At 39.8% G+C, this 20843-nt stretch overlaps 1 protein-coding gene across 16 annotated transcripts in view; it reads left to right on the forward strand.

Annotated features, from left to right (window-relative positions):
• Positions 1-20843, forward strand: part of CDIN1 (CDAN1 interacting nuclease 1) — a 234067-nt gene that overhangs the window by 174369 nt on the left and 38855 nt on the right. For 5 of the 16 annotated variants that reach the window (XM_063794697.1, XM_063794698.1, XM_063794703.1 and 2 more), the window contains one exon: positions 1179-5139. The exons of the other annotated variants lie outside the window; for them this stretch is intronic. In XM_063794697.1, the coding sequence (XP_063650767.1) occupies positions 1179-1425 (247 nt within the window). In that variant the 3' untranslated portion in view covers positions 1426-5139. Of the gene's footprint in view, positions 1-1178; positions 5140-20843 lie in introns of those variants that run through there. 16 annotated transcript variants of the gene reach the window in all.

The following is a 20843-nucleotide window of genomic DNA, read 5'->3' on the forward strand; positions in this document are numbered from 1 at the left end:
TGCTCACAGTCTCTGATGTGTGGGATGGAGGGTGACGTTGCTGACAGCTCAATACTTAACGTACAGCAGGAGGGAGCACTGAGGCAGTGGCTTGAGCTCAGTCTGTGGGAGGAGACCCGTTTCGATCCAGCTGCCCTCATTCCAAGTAAGGGCAGTTTTAAGAATTAGCTGTTTGGCCAATTGAAAAATATCTTCCCATTTTAACTCACTGAATTGCCAGTTCCGAAACTTTTTAAGATATAGCTATACTATAATTATAAAAGAGGCCAACCTTATAACTCAACTGCTGAAAAGGGAGACAAAGACCTACAAAACTTACTAGGAAAAGCCATGGAGATCAGCAGGTGGAGGTGTGGGGCTAGTTGGGTGGACAACTCAGAGGTAAAAAAGCAAACAAACAAAATTATAGGTAGGACAAGAAAAAGCGTCTGTCTTTTTGCTAATGTGAACTGCCAAAACCTCCCCTTTTATTTTTTATATTTTTGTATTGAAACATTAAAATAAGTGAACAACCCTCTAACATTTAGACGGTACTGGGTAAGGGAAGCCCAGTCTGATTGATTTAGGTATTTTAAATTTTAGATCAATATCCACAAAATGAATATTTTTACTGCTTAACTAAGTGTTCTTTATGTTTGCTTTTACCAAGAACTTCATTCCATTTTTATTGATAAAAGCATATATATATGCTTATTTTATATATATATATATATATATATGGCACTAAAAGAGTTAAAAATACACATACATGTGGTTGAGAAGAGATTTAATTCATCTCTTAATGCCATGGAAATTCCTAGGTATTCCTGAAAACAATGTTCTAAAAGCACCCAGTGTTGCCTAGGTGGAAGACTCTAAAGTTAATTTGAGAGCCAGGCACAGCAGCTCACACCTATAATACCAAAACTTTAGGAGGCCAAGGTGTGTGGATCGCTTGAGGCCAGGAACTTGAGACCAGCCTGGGCAACATGGTGAGACCCCATCCCTACTAAAAATACAAAAAAAAAAAAAAAAATTGCTATTTGCAACCATTGTGGAAGACAGTACAGTGTGGCGATTACTCAATGATCTAGAAGTAGAAATACCATTTGACCCAGCAATCTTATTACTGGGTATATAACCAAAGGAATGTTAATCATTCTGTTATAAAGATACATGCATGTGTATGTTCATTGCAGCACTATTCACAATAGCAAAGACGTGGAATCAACCCAAATGTCCATCAATGATACAGTGAATAAAGAAAATGTGGTACATATACACCATGGAATACTATGCAGCCATAAAAAGGAACAAGATCATGTCCTTCGCAGGGTCATGGATGGAGCTGGAAGCCATTATGCTCAGCAAACTAACGCAGGAACAGAAAACCAAACACTGCATGTTGTCACTTGTAAGTGGCTGCTGAACAATGAAAACACATAGACACATGGGTGGGGGAACAACACACACTGGAGCCTGTTGGGGGTGCAGGGGAGGGAGAGCATCAGGAAGAATAGCTAATGGATGCTGGGCTTAATACTGAGGTGATTGGTCGATAGGTGCAGCAAACCACCATGGCACACGTTTACCTATGTAACAAACCTGCACATCCTGTACATGTACCCCAGAACTCGAAATAAAAGTTGATGAATAAAAATGATTTACCTTCATTTAAATAGCTTAGATTCTGTTGCCTATAAATATAGGGCACTAAATTTTTATTTATGCAGGATAACTGTCCTGGTTATGCCAAAGATATATTAAATACAATGTTTAATTGATGACTCAAAACATACCTTAAGTTTATCTTTCTAGAACTTTGTATTTCAGAAGATAAAGTAGATGAGGCTGCATCTGTCTGCACTGACTTTCTCCTCCCAATGACAAAGAACGCTATCTGTTTTGAAGTGACTTTTAATTTGTTGAATATTGGTGGTGAGTGGAAAATGAATGTAAATGAAATATCATATTGCTGGAGCAGGTACAAGGGATGTGAATGAAAGCTTCCTGTTTTATGGGCTGCTGAGAGGTGATAGCTCTTAAAAAGCAGTCTGCTAAGTGATCCCAAGTTAATGCAAATTAACAGTTGTTTTCTTTCAGAACTGTGTGACTGAATAAACATTTACCATTTGTTTCATTTCTACTCATCTCTTGAAACAGTTGCTACAGGTCTTAATAGTAAGACTCGAAACATATAATGTATTAGCCTTGGCACATCAAAATATTGTTCATCTTCCAAACTTGAGATATTCCAGTTTGGCTTCTCACTGAGTTTATAATGTTCTGAGGGTATGTATCTAAAAACGCATCTTACTAATCTCCTGGAATTGATTTTTTTAAAAAAGTCCCTGTAACTTGTCACTATTCCCAGCTTAAACATGGTCTGTCAATTGTGAGATTGATGGGCATTGTGGTACATTTCAATCTTAGGAGGGGCCTGAATAAGAAATTTAAACTATTAAATAGTATTTTGGAAGAGAGACGTATGATATTTGTGCAAAATAATAATGAGGTTAAAAATGGAATTTCAGCCTTAGCTGAAAGAGCAATGCCTCCTGCTTTTTTGTGCAAGCCTTTCGCATGATTCAATGTGATCACCTTTTCTCATAGCACCACTGCGGCAACTGTGAGGGGTAAAGAATTTCAGCAATTGAACAACAGTATCAAATAAATTCATTTTAGGAACTCTCCTAAAGGTTTATTCCAATCGTTAACATTCCTGGAGCTGGTGGTGTCTGCCAAGTGCTCAGCGCTAGTTCACAGGCAGCAAATTTAGCATGACAAAGTTGCTCCCATTTTGCAAATGGGAAACCTGGAGCCCGAAACGGAGCCTCTCACAGTAAACTGCAGAATGGAGATGAGATCCTAGAGATACAGTATAAGGGATTATCTGGGATCATGTAGATGGTTTGCAGTTGCCTTTGTATGGCTACCGGGTTAGATCATTCTTGGCAAGTTTGGTGAATTAGTATCCTATTCCTGAGTCCCATTTCAATACCTAGCTTGGAACTCTTCCACTCCCTGAAAACTTCCATTGAAATTTTTATCAATGGTATTTGCATAGACAAAATGGAATGAAACTATTGACATGTACTTTTTTATTAAAAAAAAAAAAAAGCAAATTTATGTGAATGGTTTGTCAGTGGAGATAATTTAGCCAAAGGCACCTGTCTTCTCTAAGGACTCTGCCTGAAAAGACTTTTAGGGGGCGCTTGGTGAATTTTTTGTCTTTAAAATAAAGCTGTTTTTGAGGTATAAGAGAAGCTTGGTTTTTGAAATGGCACAATGAATAACAAAAGCCCCTTTTCACCCCCCAAAAAAGGACTAAAAAGAACATTTGTTAGACTCTTGGGGAAGAATTGTGCTGTTAACATAAAAGTCTAGATACAAGAAAAGGGAAAATTGGAAGAAGAGGAGGAGCAGGTAATACTGGAGAAATGCTGGACCCTGAAAGCAACTTGTTTTGCAAAGATGATTACACTCAAGTTTGGGTTCAAAATGTAAGAAAGCATGCTTATAGTGAATAAAACAGCTAGAAGATAAAACTTAGCAGAATATCCTGCCGTTTTGTACAGACTTATGCATGGGTATGCATGTGTTTCTCTCTCCATTCCTTCCTCTTCTCCCACAGTGGCCCTCTAAGTATATTCTGGCAGACAAGTGGCCAATAACCAGTCTTCATAATGGAGGTCAGGTGATTTGTATTTCTGGATTTTTAGAATAGACAGGGCTTATCATTGATTTGAAGATGGAAAGTACACTATTTCACTACCCCCTGTCATTTAGTGGATGTGGTTCTTGAGTATGTCCAGAATTATATGGCTGTTAATGTGTCTTGAGCCCTGACCTAAACTGTAGATGAGAAGGCTCTTTAAATATTAAAATGGAGAACAAACAGGGTTGCTTATGCAGTAGGAAAGTGCACAGTATTCAGAAGTCAGGCCTAATCTTTTTATGGGGCAGCTATTGGGCATGCTACATTTCTGTCCAAAATATAACTCTTTTGAAAACTCCCTCTTTAACAAAAATACTAAGTTGATGGTCTCTCTTAAAAAAAAAAAAAGGCCAAGTAAGGGAATATATAACTTCAGAGTTATCAAATATGTTTATCCCCCTTACATGTCAAAGTTTAAGTGCTGTGTTTTGTATATACAGTCATCATGATATTTGAAAAGGCCATAAAGAAAAACAATTATATAATTGTTTTTAAAGAACGCAGAAGCAAGGATAAAAAGGCCTTTAGAAACTAGAGAACAGTATTAACAATTATAGTACCTGAAGTCAAGCTGCAAAATTCTGTCCTAATTATTGGGGATGATTAATTAAGCGTAAAGTTACACGCCTTGAAAGAATTTCAGAATTATTTTTCTTTGATTTTTCTACCAAAAAAAAGGCCCACCCCATCATTTTCTATTTTAGCAGTTTCCACAACTTAAACATTAAATTCTTATTGTTTGATTTCTGTTATATTAGTAGTGTGTGTTTTGCAATTCTAATCTTCACGTTTTTCTTTCTTTATCACTGAAGTAGGCCTTTTGAAGCTGGGAAATTTTTCATAGCAATATTGACAGTGTTCACATTTGCATGATGACAGCCAAGGAATGGAGCAGTAATTTTTGAAATTGCAGAAGTATTTAGAACACTGATAAAAGCTGAAATATATTTTTGATGGATTGAAGTTAAGCATACATGATTTTTCCTGCTGTCAAAAGGCTCTGAATTTAGTGAATATTTGCCTGCTGTGAGAATGCAAGATTAACATCACAACCATCACCCGGGCACCCAAACCCTGCAATTTAATAGCTTTTTAGGTTCTTTCCTTTTTCTAAACAGCAATTAATCTCATTTTAGTACAATTTTCTCGTTTCTGAAGTCGCTCATTGAATCGCTGTTTTGTTCATATTTGGCTTCAGCTCCTCTGCATAGTCATTAAAGTCCCAATTAATGTCACCTTTAGCTGAAGAGTACTCATTTTTATTGAGAAAATGACAGTTGCTGCCATGAGTAGTGCAGTGTAATATACATTAATTGCCCTGTAACACTGGTAATTACGAGTTTTTCAAGCCTCTCAGTAAACTGTCATGCCTAGACAAGACTGTGCTAAAATAGATTACTCATTAGGGAGACCTGTCCTATTTTCTGGTGAGTTCTTAGTGTTGGTTTAAAAAAAAAAAAAAAAAAAAAAATCTTGAGCTTGAACAAATAGTTGCCAAGAGCAATTTCCTACAACAATATCCTCGTGTTGGGTTTTTCAGCCATCACTTAAGATTGCGGTCAGCAAACAGACAGGGTGCAGTGGACGCTACAGATGTTGAATCTTGAGCCTTTATTTATGTGGATCACAAGAGCGAACTTAAGGGCGTTTTATTCAGGGTTGAATATAGAGTGTAACTGAAGAGTGCTCCTAGAGGGTGTTGCGTTAAAACAGGTTCATTCCCTGGTATTTCGAGAATATGGGAGAGAACCAGTGTGCCACACTTACCAGGTCTTTATCACGTCTGTGCTGAGTCCAGCAAGGAGAAGCGTTGATGCCTTTAGTCAACAAATTCCTATGAGGACTGGAGTAGATAAATAAGTTTGACCCCGAACATGGCGAGCTTTATTGGTTTATATGGTTTTAAGGTACAGTTTTAAAAAGGGAGTGGGGAATCCTTAGTTGAAGAGAACTGTAATTATCTTAAATGTGAAATTACCAGCCCACAATCTTGTTTTAAAATATATGGTTGCTGACTGGCACATTTGGCAGTAGGTTTTTGTTTTTGTTTTCAAATCATATATCTAATTTCAGTGTGGAGATTATTTTTCAACTCCCTGTTTCTCTCATATTTCATATGTTGGTGTTTTAACACAAAATAGTGAACTTTAAAGCCCAGAGTTGCTTAGAACTGACAAAAAGAAAACCTTTGTTATATCCTTGCCTAAAGCAGGTGTTATAACAATCTGCTCTTTCCCTCTCTCTCTAAATGAATTTTGTCACAGCCTTTCAAGTTTCCTTGTGGTGATGAGCTAATGAAAGTAGATAGTACAATTTGTGCTGACCAGGTAGCAAGTGCCAGCTCACAGCTGAGGATAGTTTAAAAAAATAAATAAAATATAGCATCATATCACTGATTTACCCATTACACAGCATTAATAGTGAGAGACCTTGGTGTGTTTATCTGTTTGTATTGGTGTGCATTTATCGAATTGTTTATGACAAGACTAATTGGGGTAATTGTAGACACTGAAATTACCTGTCAGCTATATGTAACCACACTCCCTTTCTTTCTGACAAATGATGACAACTGAGGGACCCCGTAGCATTACTCATGATGGCTTTTCGAGTGGTAATAAGGACAATAGGGGCCCTGGCTAATTTGACATGGACAGCCTTCACAACAAGAAGCCAGCTAAATGACTTGTCAGGAGGGGAGAGAAGTCAGAAAAGTAATGGAGTCCCCCATGGCGCTCTGACAGGGAGATGAGGCAATTTCAACGGAAAGTGAAAAGGCTTCAGTTTGTCACGTATTTAGAACAATCAGAGAACAGCTAGAGGCTGGAACCTGACAATAAATTTGTGAACCATGGTAGCAGTTTCATATAGGTCAGTTACTTCATAATGGCTGTGCAGTACTCAGAGGGTCCTGTTCTCATCACATACTTCACGTCTACCAACCAGAGCTTTGTCACCTTAAATTTGTGCTCTGTTTTACGTCGTGGGAATAACGGTTAGGGTTATGGAGGCCCAGGAATGGAAAGATGGTGTGAGTTGCAGTTGCTAGCCTGTTGAAGATTAAACAAAAATCCAGCCATGTAATATGGTGATGGCAGCCCTTACATGAGGGTAGTATTAACTCTTGACTGTAGTGAGTTGTAGCCACTCGGGTCGAGACCTCATGAACTCTTTTCTCGCTTGCTATCAATCAGATACAAAATGCAGTAGTCCCTTTCTAGTCCGAGGTTTTGCTTTCCAAGGTTTCAGTTACCTGTGGTCAACCACCATCTCAAAATATTAAATGGGAAATTCCAGAAATAAACCACTGATAAGTTTTAAGTTGAGCACCGTTCTGAGGAGCGTGATGAAACCTCACAGCAGCCCGCTCCATCCTGCCCACTCGTGAGTCATCCCCTTGCCCAGCACATCCATGCTGTGTACACTACCCGCCTGTTAGCAGCCACATCTTCTGCTCCTGACATCTAGACATCCACCTCATCTTGGCACGGTGACCCAGGGTCATCTGAAGCAGATGATCCTCCTCCTGACCTACTGTCAGGAGAGCAGTAGTAGCCTAATGCTACGCCACCAGGCCTGAGTCATTCACCTCACTTCATCTCATCATGTGGACATTTTATCATCTCAAATCATCACAGGAAGAGAGTGAGTATAGAACAATAAGATAGTTTTGAGAAAGAGAGAGAGACCACATTCATGTAACTTTTATTATAGTATATTGTCATAATGGTTCTTTTTTTATTGTTACTCTCTTATATGCCTAATTTATAAATTAAACATTATTATATGTATGTATGTATAGGAAAAAACATAATACATGTAGCGTCTGGTACTATCATGGTTTTAGGCATCCACTGGGTGTGTTAGAATGTATCCCCACTGGGTACGAGTGGACTACTGTATAATACTGCTATTCATAGGCTAAAACTCCTACGAGCACCTTTTTCTCTGATTGTATCAATGTGATACTAATCTCAGAGCAGGCTAGAAAACTGGTACATAAGGATATAAACGGCCTCCCTCCCCTACACCCTCTACCTCCAAAGCTGTAAGTAGCTTCTGGCCTTGATAGTAGCATGTGGCTAAAGTGTGAAATAGTCTAGTGATATTTCAACAGTTTTGTTGAGCTTCTGGTTTTGTCTTATTGGGGACAATCTTTTCATTGTAAAAAAGCAAGTTTCTAAACTGGACGAGCCACTTTGCCGCTCTGTGCCTCAGTTTCCTCATTCATAAGATGAGGAAAGGCAAGCTGATTAAATTTATGCAGAAGTTGATTGCATGATCTTGATGCATGTACAAGTTAGAATATTTTTAAGCAAGTCAATGTATTTTATGCACCTGCAACAGTCTTTTTCTTCACCACCATCACTCCAGATCTTTGTAAAGGCAATAACACCCTTTACAAAGGAATATATCACCTTTGCACTTAATGGAATTCTTCTCGGAAGATTTCTGAGCATTATTTAAGCTATGAAATCTATCTTTTTAATGTTGTCTGAAGAAGAAAGTGTGTATTCAGTACACTTATTCATACTATGTTATTTGTAAGTTTTGACCTTCATGTGGAGAAAGATTCCTTTCTAAACATAATACAGTATAATATCTGTTAAACTTCTCAGTATAACTTAAAACATACAGTTTCACAAATATTGTTAAACCTAACCAAATAGGTTGCCTAATGCCCTAAGCAACAGTTCAGAAGGCTTAGAAACCCATCCAGAAAAATTATGAAATTGTCTTTGCTTTTGCATTTCTTTGGGGGTGAGGGTGGATGGGATAGGGAGTTCCTCTTATGCCCAGTAAAAGCAGCTGCCCACACATCCACTTCATTCAGTGGTTTTTGAGTTGCCTGAGGGTTTCAGTGTTTGTCCAAGGCTTTCATCGAGAGCAGAATAAGCATTCCACCCCACCAAGATGCATCGAGGGGTGCAGGACCCCAGCAGTAGGCTCAGGGACATCAGGAGCAATTGAGGAGTCGCAGAAGGAGTAAGAGGAGAGGCGCCTCTTCTTGTCTGTGCTCCCAAGTGAACAAAGGAGAATTTGGCTTAAAATGCCCCAGGCCATGGGTTCTGTACTACAAATATGTCCTCTTCCCCTGAAAATGCAACCTGCTGACAGGAGTTCTCCATTTTGAATTATTAGGTCTTGCAGGTCCATATCTGGGATGAGTCTTTCCCTGCATCAGCCCCACTTTGGAGATAGTCTTTATTTTGCTCACAATTGCTCAGATAAATATGTTTTTTCTTGTGGAAGAAAGTTTTTTAATTCCTAAAAAAAACTCATTTAAAATAAACTGTGCTTCTTTTTTTGTAATACATTAAATCTAAAAATCTAAAAGTTCCAGATAAACAAAAGTAACATCATTAACTTCCCAATTCATTTACATTGACACTATTAGCATTGTTAACAATAGTCTGTTCTTATACCCCTATAAAGAACTACCTGAGGCTGGGTAATTTATAAAGAAAAGTTTAATTGACTCACAGTTCCACAGGTTATACAGAAGGCATGACTGGGGAGGCTTCCAGAAACTTACAATCATGGTGGAAGGGCAAAGCAGAAGCAAGCACATCTTCACATGGCAGCAGAAGAGAGCAAACAGGGAAGTGCTACACATTTTTAAACAACCGGATCTTGTGAGAACTCTATCAGAAGACAGCACTAGGGGAGTGGTGCTGAACCATTAGAAACTACCCCATGATCCAGGCACCTCCCACCAGGCCCCACCTCCAACAATTGAGAACACAATTCAACATGAGATTTGGGTGGGGACATAGAGCCAAATCATATCAGGCATCACACTGTATATACTGTAGAATACTTATGTGTTTTTTACCTCAGAGGATGTTGAGATTGTTTTTCATATCTATAAATATAGCTCTATGTGACCCTTTGTAGTAGGTTCCTAATGCTTGCATTATATGGCAATAGAAGTTATTTAACCAGTCACCTGTAATGGGTATTTAGGAGGTCAACATAAATAGCACTGTAATGAACATCCTCATCATGAAATGAGTTAAGACATGGAAAGTACAATAGCCTCAGTCAACATTTTCATTCTCTTCTGTCTTGTAAAATCTGCGTTATAAACGCATAAAGCTGTGGCACCTGTGTTTTCTGCACCGTGATGTGACTTTTGTGATAATTCGGTTTTTTCCTTTTAATATTCAACTAAAAGAACTATTTGCATGATGCCAAGACATTTTCATTTATCCAGTTGTCTAGTAACCTAAAACAAACAGAAACAAAGGTAGCTTGCACATATGCGTTTGTTTTCTACCATCCAGTTCTTCGGAACTTTTAATTCATCTCTAAAGTTATTTTAGAGGCAAAGAAAGGTTATGTGTTGTGCTTCAAAAAGTATGCATTTGTCTCTTCCACAGAAATTTTAAGTGTTTATTCATTTCCCAACTCCATCCCACACCTGAGGCCTCCAGCAGCATCCAGAATAAACATTTTCTCCTGTGAAGGACATATGGAGCATCTAAGAAATGGTGGTGGTGGTGCTGGTGGTGGTGGTGGTTGAACACTTCATTAAATCACTTTTCATATCCATACATATTTCTTTAGGATAATATCCAGATAATAGACTTTCCAAGTCAAAGGGATCACAGAGTTTTAAGGCCATGGTTACATATTTGTAAACTGCCTGTCACAGAATGATTGTAGCAATTTCTTCTTCTGCAAGTAGTGTGTGAGTATGCCCATTTCTCAGCACCCTGGCCCAAGTCAGATGCCATCACTTCATGGATAGTTTTTACACTCTCATTGTTACTTTCCTTCCCCTTGTTTTCATTCAGAATGCTTGCATTTTACTTTGAGATTTTTTGCCATCGGTCATTTTATAAGATACGCCTTCACCGGCACATCTAAAAGCTAAGGCACTTAACAATTAGAAAGTTGTATGATAGAGACCTTCAGTCTCCAGTTATAATTCCAGCTCTTTCTGACCCTCAAGCTCTGGAACAGGTCACACTTTTCTCTGCTCAGGACACTAGATATTTCAGATTATTTCAAGCAGTCTCCTGCCCACTTTCCTGTGCCTTTGTTATAGCTGTCACTGTAGATTGTTTCCGTTGTGCATATAATTGCTTCATTGCTAGTAACTGGCTTAATGTTGTCACAGACCTTATTGGCTCTTCTTACCTCAGATTTACATATAGCATCCCAAGGCTTTCTTTAGGGCATTTATCATTTTTCCTCCAAATGATCTGGTGACAGTATACAGCTATTCAAGTTTTCATCAGCCAGCAGATGATACGGTCTTTCTTCTTTGCTGCCACAAGCCAGAAAAGAGAGGAAATCAGGGGAAATGCTTTCATTACTGCACTTCAAGGAGGCGCTGTCGTGGAGTCAGGGAGGGAAGTTTCCCAAAGTTCACTGAACTGACACTGGAAGAAGCTCTTGTGGGCAGCCCCATCCCTTTTGACACCGCAACGAAAGCACTTCATCATCTCTTGCCGATCCTGCTTTCATGCAGACAGCGAGGCATCTTCTAATGCCAGTTGCCTTTCCTGTTTACTTCTTGCTCCAGGAAAAAGTCTGAGCAATTTTTTAGGACATTAACTATTACTGTTGCATACTGATATGCAAGATTTTGTTATACTTTCTTGAAAAGGCCCATTATTTTCATTTGGAAAGGGAAAAAATAAAATAGAGATTGCCACCAATTGCAAATGACTAACACTAATAAATTTAATGGGTCTAATAGCAGCTGTGACTGTGGAGTTCCTTGTATACTGAAATGGGGTTATAAACGGTGTTAAGCTCACAGGCTGGCCCCGGAAGTCTATTGCAGGCAGAATGTGGCAATTCTAGAATATCAGTAGGACCAACCTTGGTTTCCTATCATATCTAGAGAGTAAATTAAAAATGTTCAAACTCTAAATGAAAGGATTTGAAGCTTTAGGATTCACTGGGCAAGCTAAACTCAGTAGGAAGGCTGCCCTTGTGGTGAGCACTCCTAGACTTCATGCCTTTCACTTCTTTTTCCCTCTGTTTCTAACCTCTCCTATTCTTTAAACTTGGAACTTTTCCTTTTGTTACACGCAGGCACTTTCTTGGTAAGGAATCCCTGAGAAAAGCTTCTTGAGGGGGCAGTGAGCTTTTTTGGTCACCCACATATTGCTGAAGTAGTTAAGGCCTATAAGATTTATTTATAAAAATGGCTATTCTGTTCTGATTTATCTACAAGTTTTTGCTTAAGTGACTTATAGATGACTTTTGCTGAGGCAGCTCTGCCCCATATGTTGTTTTGTTTTGTTTGTTTGTTTGTTTTATTATACTTTAAGTTCTAGGGTACATGTGCACAACGTGCAGGTTAGTTACATACGTATACATGTGCCATGTTGGTGTGCTGCACCCATTAACTTGTCATTTACATTAGGTATATCTCCTAATGCTATCCCTCCCCCCTACCCCCACCCCACGACAGGCCCCGGTGTGTGATGTTGCACTTTCTGGTCCAAGTGTTTTCATTGTTCAATTCCCACCTAAGAGTGAGAACATGCGGTGTTTGGATATTTGTCCCTGCGATATTTTGCTGAGAATGGTGGTTTCCAGCTTCATCCATGTCCCTACAAAGGACATGAACTCATCCTTTTTATGGCTGCATAGTATTCCATGGTGTATATGTGCCACATTTTCTTAATCCAGTCTATCATTGATGGACATTTCGGTTGGTTCCAAGTCTTTGCTATTGTGAATAGTGCCGCAATAAACATACGTGTGCATGTGTCTTTATAGCAGCATGATTTATAATCCTTTGGGTATATACCCAGGAATGGGATGGCTGGGTCAAATGGTATTTCTAGTTCTAGATCCCTGAGGAATCGCCACGCTGACTTCCACAATGGTTGAACTAGTTTACAGTCCCATCAACAGTGTAAAAGTGTTCCGATTTCTCCACATCCTCTCCAGCACCTGTTGTTTCCTGACTTTTTAATGATCGCCATTCTAACTGGTGTGGGATGGTATCTCGTTGTGGTTTTTATTTGCATTTCTCTGATGGCCAGTGATGATGAGCATTTTTTCATGTGTCTTTTGGCTGCATAAATGTCTTCTTTTGAGAAGTGTCTGTTCATATCCTTCACCCACTTTTTGATGGGGTTGTTTTTTTCTTGTAAATTTGTTTGAGTTGCCCCGTACTTTGCTGGCCACACTCAGTAAGAGTAAGATTACATCCAGTTGGCTTCATAAAACAGGACTTTCTAGGACAGCTGTGCTTTGCTTGCACCTCATGGGAGTTCAGGGCCTCCCCAGACTGGACAGCATAGAATCCAGTTTCTCTAGGAACCCAAGGTGTCAAAACAATAAATCCCCACTTCTCTGCCATCAGCTTGCACTACCACAAGCCAGAAGAGAGAGGACTGTACCCGCCCCCCCCCCCCCGCCCCATGTTGTGGTGAGAAACCACACCCATAACATCTCTCTGGGTTAGGGAGCCTTCCTTGCTTTCCACGTGGGGTTCAGGGAGCTTGAGAGTTGGCATCAAGGCTCACTGGAGTCCCCTTCTACATTGTATGTCTGTGTTCTCTGTGTAGAGTTCAACTCAACCTCAGGCCAAGAATCAGCTGCTGGCTCCACCTAAAACCTGTTTATTCCTTAACTAGATACTCCTTTCAGCAGCTGTGGCTTCTAGGAGGCAAACACTAACTAGAGGGAGGTGGCAGCAAAGGCTATATATACATAGTGAATGTCCACATTCAGTGACAGCCTGTATAAGTCTGGTGACTGTCAGTATCCATTCTCTATGCGTACCAAAACAAACCACAAATTCAAAAAATCATTCCAGTAAATCACCCCTTCTATTCAGACTTCAAACAAAAGAAGATTGGGGGTGGAGGAGGGAATCAGTTTGACCTCACACTCAGAGTGAAGTATCTATGCTGTGAGTTGTTTTACCTGTTGTGATAAATTAGCAAAGCCAATAGGCCAATCCAGAAATCCACCATGGACTAAGGCCTAATAAGCATTTTTATTTTCTTTCTGTGGTTTTGGTTTTTTTTTTTTTTTTTTTGTCATTGTGAAATCTGCTGTGTTATAAATGCATAATCCTGTAGCACCTGTATTTTCTGCACCATGATGTGACTTTTAGAGATAATTCTGTTTTTACTGTTTTATGATGCCAAAAGACTCATTTATCCAGTTGTCTAGTAACATGTAAACAAACAGAAGCAAAGGTAGTTTGTACATATGCATTTGTTTTCTACCAGTAGTCTTCAGAGCTTTGGATTCAGTTTTTAAAGGTATTTAGTAGGCAAGAAAATGTTAATGGGGTTGTATGGAAAAAAGAATGCGTTTATCTGCTACATAGAATCTTTGTGTTTGTTTATTCCCTGCCCCATTCCCATGCAAAGCTTCTACCGGCATCCAGAACAAGCTTTTTCTTTTTATGGTTTTCATCTTCATTAAATCTTGACCAACAGCTTAAATATCTGCAGCTGTCCCCTAATATCTGTTCTCCCCTTCTTTCTTTAAATCAATGTCTGGTTTTACTTAGGTATGTAGTCACCTAGAATAAAAACTCCAGCTCCCCTTGCAGTAAGATGTATCCATGGGGCTCATTTCTGGCCATTGGAATGCACATAAGCCGAAGTGTCCAGTGCAACTTTTTAAGAGGAACAGACACATGCCCTTCTTTGCCATTTGCTGCCGATAAGAATGTGGGCCTGATGGGTAATGCCTAGGTTGCCATTCCAGGGCATGAGAGGAAACTATATGCTGAAGATGGCAAAGCGAGAAGGTAGTAGGAATCTAGGTTCCTGCTGACTCTGCAGTCACCATGCCAGCCTAGAACTACTTTCCTTTGTGCTTAATTTTCTTTTCTTTTATTTTTCTTTCTTTTTTTTTTTTTTTTTTTTTTTAGATGGAGTCTCGCTCCGTCATTCAGGCTAGAGTGCAGTGGTGCGATCTCAGCTCACTGCAACCTCTGCTTCCTGGGTTCAAGAGATTCTCCTGTCTCAGCCTTCCTATTAGCTGGGGTAACAGGCTCCTGCCTCCATGCCTGGCTAATTTTTGTATTATTAGTAGAGATGGGATTTCACCATGTTGGTCAGGCTGGTCTTGAACTCCTGACCTCAAGTGATCCGCCCACCTCGGCCTCCCAAAGTGCTGGGATTACAGGCGCGAGCCACCATGCCCAGCCTGAGCTTAATTTTCATAAGGGAGAAATACACTTTTCTCTTGTTTATGCTACCACTATTGTGATTTTTCTTTCACTTGCAGCAGAATTTAATTCTAACCAACATGGTAGGTGAGATGTGGGGGATAAAAATAGATCTATATCAAGAGAGTTTACGTTAAAAAAAGTAGTCAAACACAGGCCTTCTAACTCTGGGGCCAATGTTTTTCCCATGTCTTTGGAGGCCATGTGCCATTAAATGTAATGACGGTTGAATTTATCTAATTTTGTTTTTAACTTGATTATTTATAGTTATTTAAAATTCTTAATTATTATCCTTTTTCCTAAATTATGGGATTTGAAAATGGATCTATATTTTTAACAGCCTTGTTGAGATACAATCGATATACCAAAAATTGTATCTATTTAATGTATACAATTTGGTGAGTTTGGACATAAGCATCTACTCATGAAACCATTGCTATAATCATGGTGATAGACATACACACTACTCCAAAAGTTTTCTAGTGCTTGCTTTATTTTGGGGATTTGTGTGTGTGTTTTCTATGGTAAGAACACTTAACATAAGATCTACCTTCTGTTAAAATTTGTTAAAATTTTAAGTGCTCAATACCATATTGCTAACTATAGGCACTATGGTAGACAGCAGATCTCTAGAATTTATTCCTCTTGCGTAACTGAAACTTTATACCCATTGAACAGCAACTTCCCCTTGCCTCTTCCTCCCGGTCCCTGGCAACTACCAGCTGCTCTCTGCTTCTATGAATTTGACTATTTTAGATACCTCATATGAGTGGAATCATGCAATATCTGTCCTTGTCTGTCTTATTTCATTTGGCATAATGTCCTCCCATTCATCCATGTTGTTGTATATGGCAGGATTTTTTTCTTTTTTAAGCCTGAATAATATTCCACTGTATGTATGTACTACGTATTCTTTATCCAGTCAGCCATTAACAGACCTTGAGGTTGTTTCCATATCTTAGTTACTGTGAATATTGCTGCCATGAACATGGGAGTGCAGATATCTCTTCAAGATCCTGATTTCAGTTCTTTTGGATAAATACCCAGAAGCAGGATTGCTGGATCATAAAGTAGTTCCATTTTTAATTTTTTGAGGCCCCTCCATACTATTTTTCATAGTGGATGTACCATTTTACATTTCCCTCCAACAGCATGCAAAGGTTCCAGTTTGTCTACATCCTTGTCAACACTTGCTACCTTTTGTTGTATTTCTTGTTGTTTTTATAATAGCCATTCTAACAGGTGAGCGGTGATATCTCTTTGTGGTTTTGACGTGCAATTTTCTGATGATTAGTCATGCTGAGCAAGTTTTCTTATACCTATTGGCCATTTGTATGTCTTCTTTGGAAAAATGTCTATTCAACTCCTTTGCCCATTTTTAATAGGGTTATTTGGGATTTTTGTTGTTATTTGATTTTGGGAGTTGGTCATATATTTTGGACATTAACCCCTTCTTCGATACATGGTTTGTACATATTTTCTTCATTCTGAAGGTTGCCTTTTCATTCTGTTGATGGGTTTTGTTTTTTGTGTGTTTTTGCTGTGCAGAAGCCTTTTAGTTTGACGTAGTCTAAAGTGTCTATTTTTGCTTTTGTTACCTGTGCTTTTGGTGTCATGTCCAGGAAATCATTGTCAAGACCAAAGTCAGGAAGCTTTTTCCCTATGCTTTCTTCTAAGGGTTTTACAGTTCAGGTCTTGTATATGTTTTTAATTCACTTCGAGTTGATTTTTGTGGATGGTGTAAGATAAGGGTCCAATTTTATTCTTTTGCCTGGGGATGTCCAATTTTCCCAGCAGTTAAAAAAAAAATGGATCTATATTTTTAATACTCAGAGTTGACTCTGAATCTTGGGAAAGTTTCCTTCCAAATGTGTTACGGTTCAGCAGTTTGGAATAAAATTGTCTCAGTCTGTTCTCTGTTCCCTATGTAATGTAGATGTATTTTTGGGCTTCCTGAGTCAGATCTGAGCATAACAAGGACCAGGAGTTCTAGCCTGTGGGTAAGGGTTAGATTCCAACATCACCAGAATGTGTAGCCCCATCCCCTTTTATGGAAATGGCCTTACGAAGTCACCTAGTAATTTCATATCTGTTGAATTCTAGTTGTGAAAGAACTATTTTAAGAGTTGACACAGTTACATGTTTATTAAGTGTTTATAAATGTATTAGTCACTGTGCAAACAGAGAAGCAGGTGGGCTTCATATTCCCACCTGTTCAGGTCACTGAAGCAAAGCCACCTGGAAAGCTTCACATGAGTAATTGGACCTTCAGCCTTCAGACTTCCACTTGCATTAAATTCGGCAACCAAGACTTTGACATCTCCTGAAATACCTTCTCCATGTGCCCTTTGTTATTAGAAATTAGCCTTTTTTGAATCATGTGTAGAGTGAACTTGAAATTTAAATGTATTGCAGTAGAGGTGATACAGACAGTATAGGTGACATCTTGGAGTGACTTGTAACAGGAGGCTGATCCAATAAGTGTTTCTAATTTGCCTTCCATCAAGGAATGACTTCCTCATTTTAAGTAGTCATTATTAGGAATTTGGAAGCCCTGAGAAATTGGAATTATTGATTGAGTTTCTTCATAGGAAACCACCTAAGGAAGAGAGGGCTGTTTGTAACCCCTCATATATTGTGCTCATTGCAAATACTAGTCTGTGGTTCAGCTCCTGTTACCTGCCCTTAACTGCCTCCCACCCCCAGGACCCCTGCATCCAGAGGCTTATAGATTTCACGGACAGCCAGAGGAAGCCAGACAGTGTTGGCCTGCATGATTGGTATTAGTTTCATGATAAAGGAGATGTAATCTTTAAACCCTGTGACTCCACCTGAGCTGTTAAAGACCACATGGCATTGTGGAAGAAAGCCCTGGACTCTGCATGGAGGGGCCTGACCTTTGGTCCAAGTCCTAGGATCCGTTTAGCTACTGCCTCAATCAGACCTCTTCTCTGCGCCTCCCTGTCTTAGTTTGATGAATAAGAGAATTGGGCTAAATAATCCAGTGCCAACACTTGATGCACAGACAGATCCTTCCACTCAGCTGGCCTTCTTTCCAAACTATTTGTGGGAAAATTTGAACTAGACTGTAGCTGCTAGAGTGCTCTCCCTGTTCCCAAAGGTAGCTTTTCCCCTTCAACTTCTCGCCTCTGGCCAGCTTTTCTGCAAGCCAGAAAAGAAGAAGTTTCATTTGGGAAGCCAAATCTGAGGTGTATCAAGCTGCCTTTACGCAGATCCCCATCCTTGCATTACAAAGGGGTTTGCTGTAAACTGCTGCGAGAATATTTGTTAGTGGCCTCAACTGGTGGTCAGAGTGGGGTGGAACTGGAGCCGCTGTCCTGTTGACTTCCATGGAGGAGGTAGCCAGGCTCTGGCAAAGCAAATCAAGTGGAATCCAGGCTTTGGCTGGGGAAGCAGGAAAAAGCAAAGAAGAGTAAAAGAATGAAGGTAGGCTGAAGGAGCCAAGGAGAAAGGCCTCAGAGTCTGAAAGAAAGGAGTTTCCTAGGAGGACCTTTAAATTCAGCTGTGCACTCTAACGACCCAGTTGTCATTTGTACCCTAATTATGTTATGGGGCTATCATGAAATGTAGAGAGAACTGGCCTGAGATCTGTTATAAAAAAAAATTGCAAAAGGTTGGGGAGAGATAAGAGATTATATTCAAGTGCAGAGTTAAGAATCATCCCTGGGCTTTCTGATAAAGGCAGACTAATATTATAAGCCCCACACACCCTAAAATATGTAGCTAATATTGAATATGCCTTTGGTTAGCACATTACATTTATTAGCCCAGAGGTAGTTTATATCAGTCAGGGTTCTCCAGAGAAACAAACCAATTGGACCTATGTGTACATATATTGAGAGATTTATTTTAAGGAAGTGACTCATGTGATTGTGGGGGTTGCCAGCTCTGAAACTCACAGGATAGGCCGGCAGACTGGAAACTCAGGCAGGAATTGCTAATATGTTCCTGAGTCCTAAATCTGTAGGGCAGGCCAGCCGCCTAGAAACTCAAGCAGGATTTCTGTGTTAAAGTCCTGAGGCAGAATTCCTTCTTTTCTGGGAAACCTCAGATTTTGCTCTTCAAGGCCTTCAACTGTTGGATGAACCCCACCCACGTTACAGAGGGTACTTTGCTTTACTGAAATTGATTATGGATGTTAATCGCATCTGCAAAATACCTTCACAGCAACATCTGGATTAGCATTTGGTTAAATAACTGGGCACCATAGCCTAGCCTAAGTTAATGCATAAAATTTAACCATCACAGGTAGGTACTGTTAACTCCATTCTACTGACAATGAAACGTGAAGCTGAAAAAGGTTTATTAAGTACCTTCCTCGAGGTGACACCATTCTTTCCTATTCTTTCATGGTTGGGCCAAGCAGTCAGACTTAGAAACCCAGCTCTCAACCTAAAATGCTTAGCTGCCTGCCAAAAACACAACGAGCCCTGGGGGAAGGTGTTTGCTCTAAAGTCTAAGAACCTGTGGGATAAATGATGTTACAGTCAGCTGATACAGCAGGGTACCCACCAGCAATTTTAAAAAGCTCTTTTTGCCCTATTGGGCCCTTATGAAATGAACCTACAGGGTCAAATGGACGATGTCAAGACATAACCCATTTTCTTTTCTCTCCCCCATCTCTTTTCCCTTGATTATTTCTCCCCTTTCAGCCTTGTTTTTCTTCCCCACTCAGCTTGCTTCATTTTCCTTTTCTATTTCTCTCCTTTCTCCCTTTCTCTCTCTCTCTCTCATTTTTTCCTGTGTATTCTTTTTAAAAAACATTATTTCTTCCTGAAAGGGAAATGAAAAGGAAGGGAGAAAAATGAGGGACTTTATAATAAATGGAATTTGAGCCACTTCTGACGTCTGTAGTAGCAACTGTGGCTTGATCAGGAAAAAAAGGGGAGGGAGGGAAAGAGGGAGGGAGGGAGGAAAGCAAAAAAAAAGGGGAAAGGGAGAATACAAAGGAAGGAGGGAGGAAGAGAGAAAAGGAGAGGGGAGAGGGAGAATTCAATCTTAACTTCTTAAAATCACAATCTCTTTCTGATGATGATGATGATGATGATGATTATTATTATTATTGGAGATAGGGTCTCACTCCGTCACCTAGGCTGGAGTGCAATGGCACAATCTCCACTCACTGCAACCTCTCCCTCCCGAGTTCAAGCAATTCCCCCACCTCAGCCTCCCAAGGAGCTGGGACTACAGGCACACACCAGCACACCCAGCTAATTTTTGTGTTTTTTGGTAGAGACAGGGTTTCACCATGTTGGCCAGGCTGGTCTCAAACTCCTGACCTCAAGTGATCCGCCCACCTCAGCCTCCCAAAGTGCTGGGATTACAGGTGTGAGCCACCACGCCGAGCCTCTTTCTGATTACTTTTGATGATTTTGTGTGTTTGGCCTCTAGGAGATCTATCTGTTTCAGCTAAGAATGTTCAAGTTCCTAGAGCAGTGGCTCCCATACTGCTGCACATTAGAGTCACCTGGTAGCTATAAAAATGCTGCTGCCCAGCGAGATGCCACATTATGTGAATGAGCATCTCTGGGGTGAACCTAGTGCCAGTCCTTATTAAAACTCTAGGTGATGCCAAAGAACAGCTCAGTTTGAGAACGAATATTACAAAATACTGGTGCTTAAGACTGCTGGATAGTGATGAGAAGTCACAGGACATAGGAGTGCCTCTGGGGAGGAAGAGAGGATAAATAAGAACTGGAAAGTGACTGGAGGAAACCCAGGCCATTCTGTATCTCATTCTGAAGAATGGTTACTTAAGATTTTTATATTTTATATTTCTTATTGTATATATTGTATACCCCAAGGGTGGAGGGCTAGGGAAGGGATAGCATTAGGAGAAATACCTAATGTAGATGACGGGTTGATGGATGCAGCAAACCACCATGGCACGTGTATACCTATGTAACAAACCTGCACATTCTGCACATGTACCCCAGAACTTAAAGTATAATAAAAAATAAA

The sequence above is a fragment of the Pan troglodytes genome, chromosome 16, assembly GCF_028858775.2.
Source record: "Pan troglodytes isolate AG18354 chromosome 16, NHGRI_mPanTro3-v2.0_pri, whole genome shotgun sequence".
NCBI classification, from domain to species: Eukaryota; Metazoa; Chordata; class Mammalia; order Primates; family Hominidae; genus Pan; species Pan troglodytes.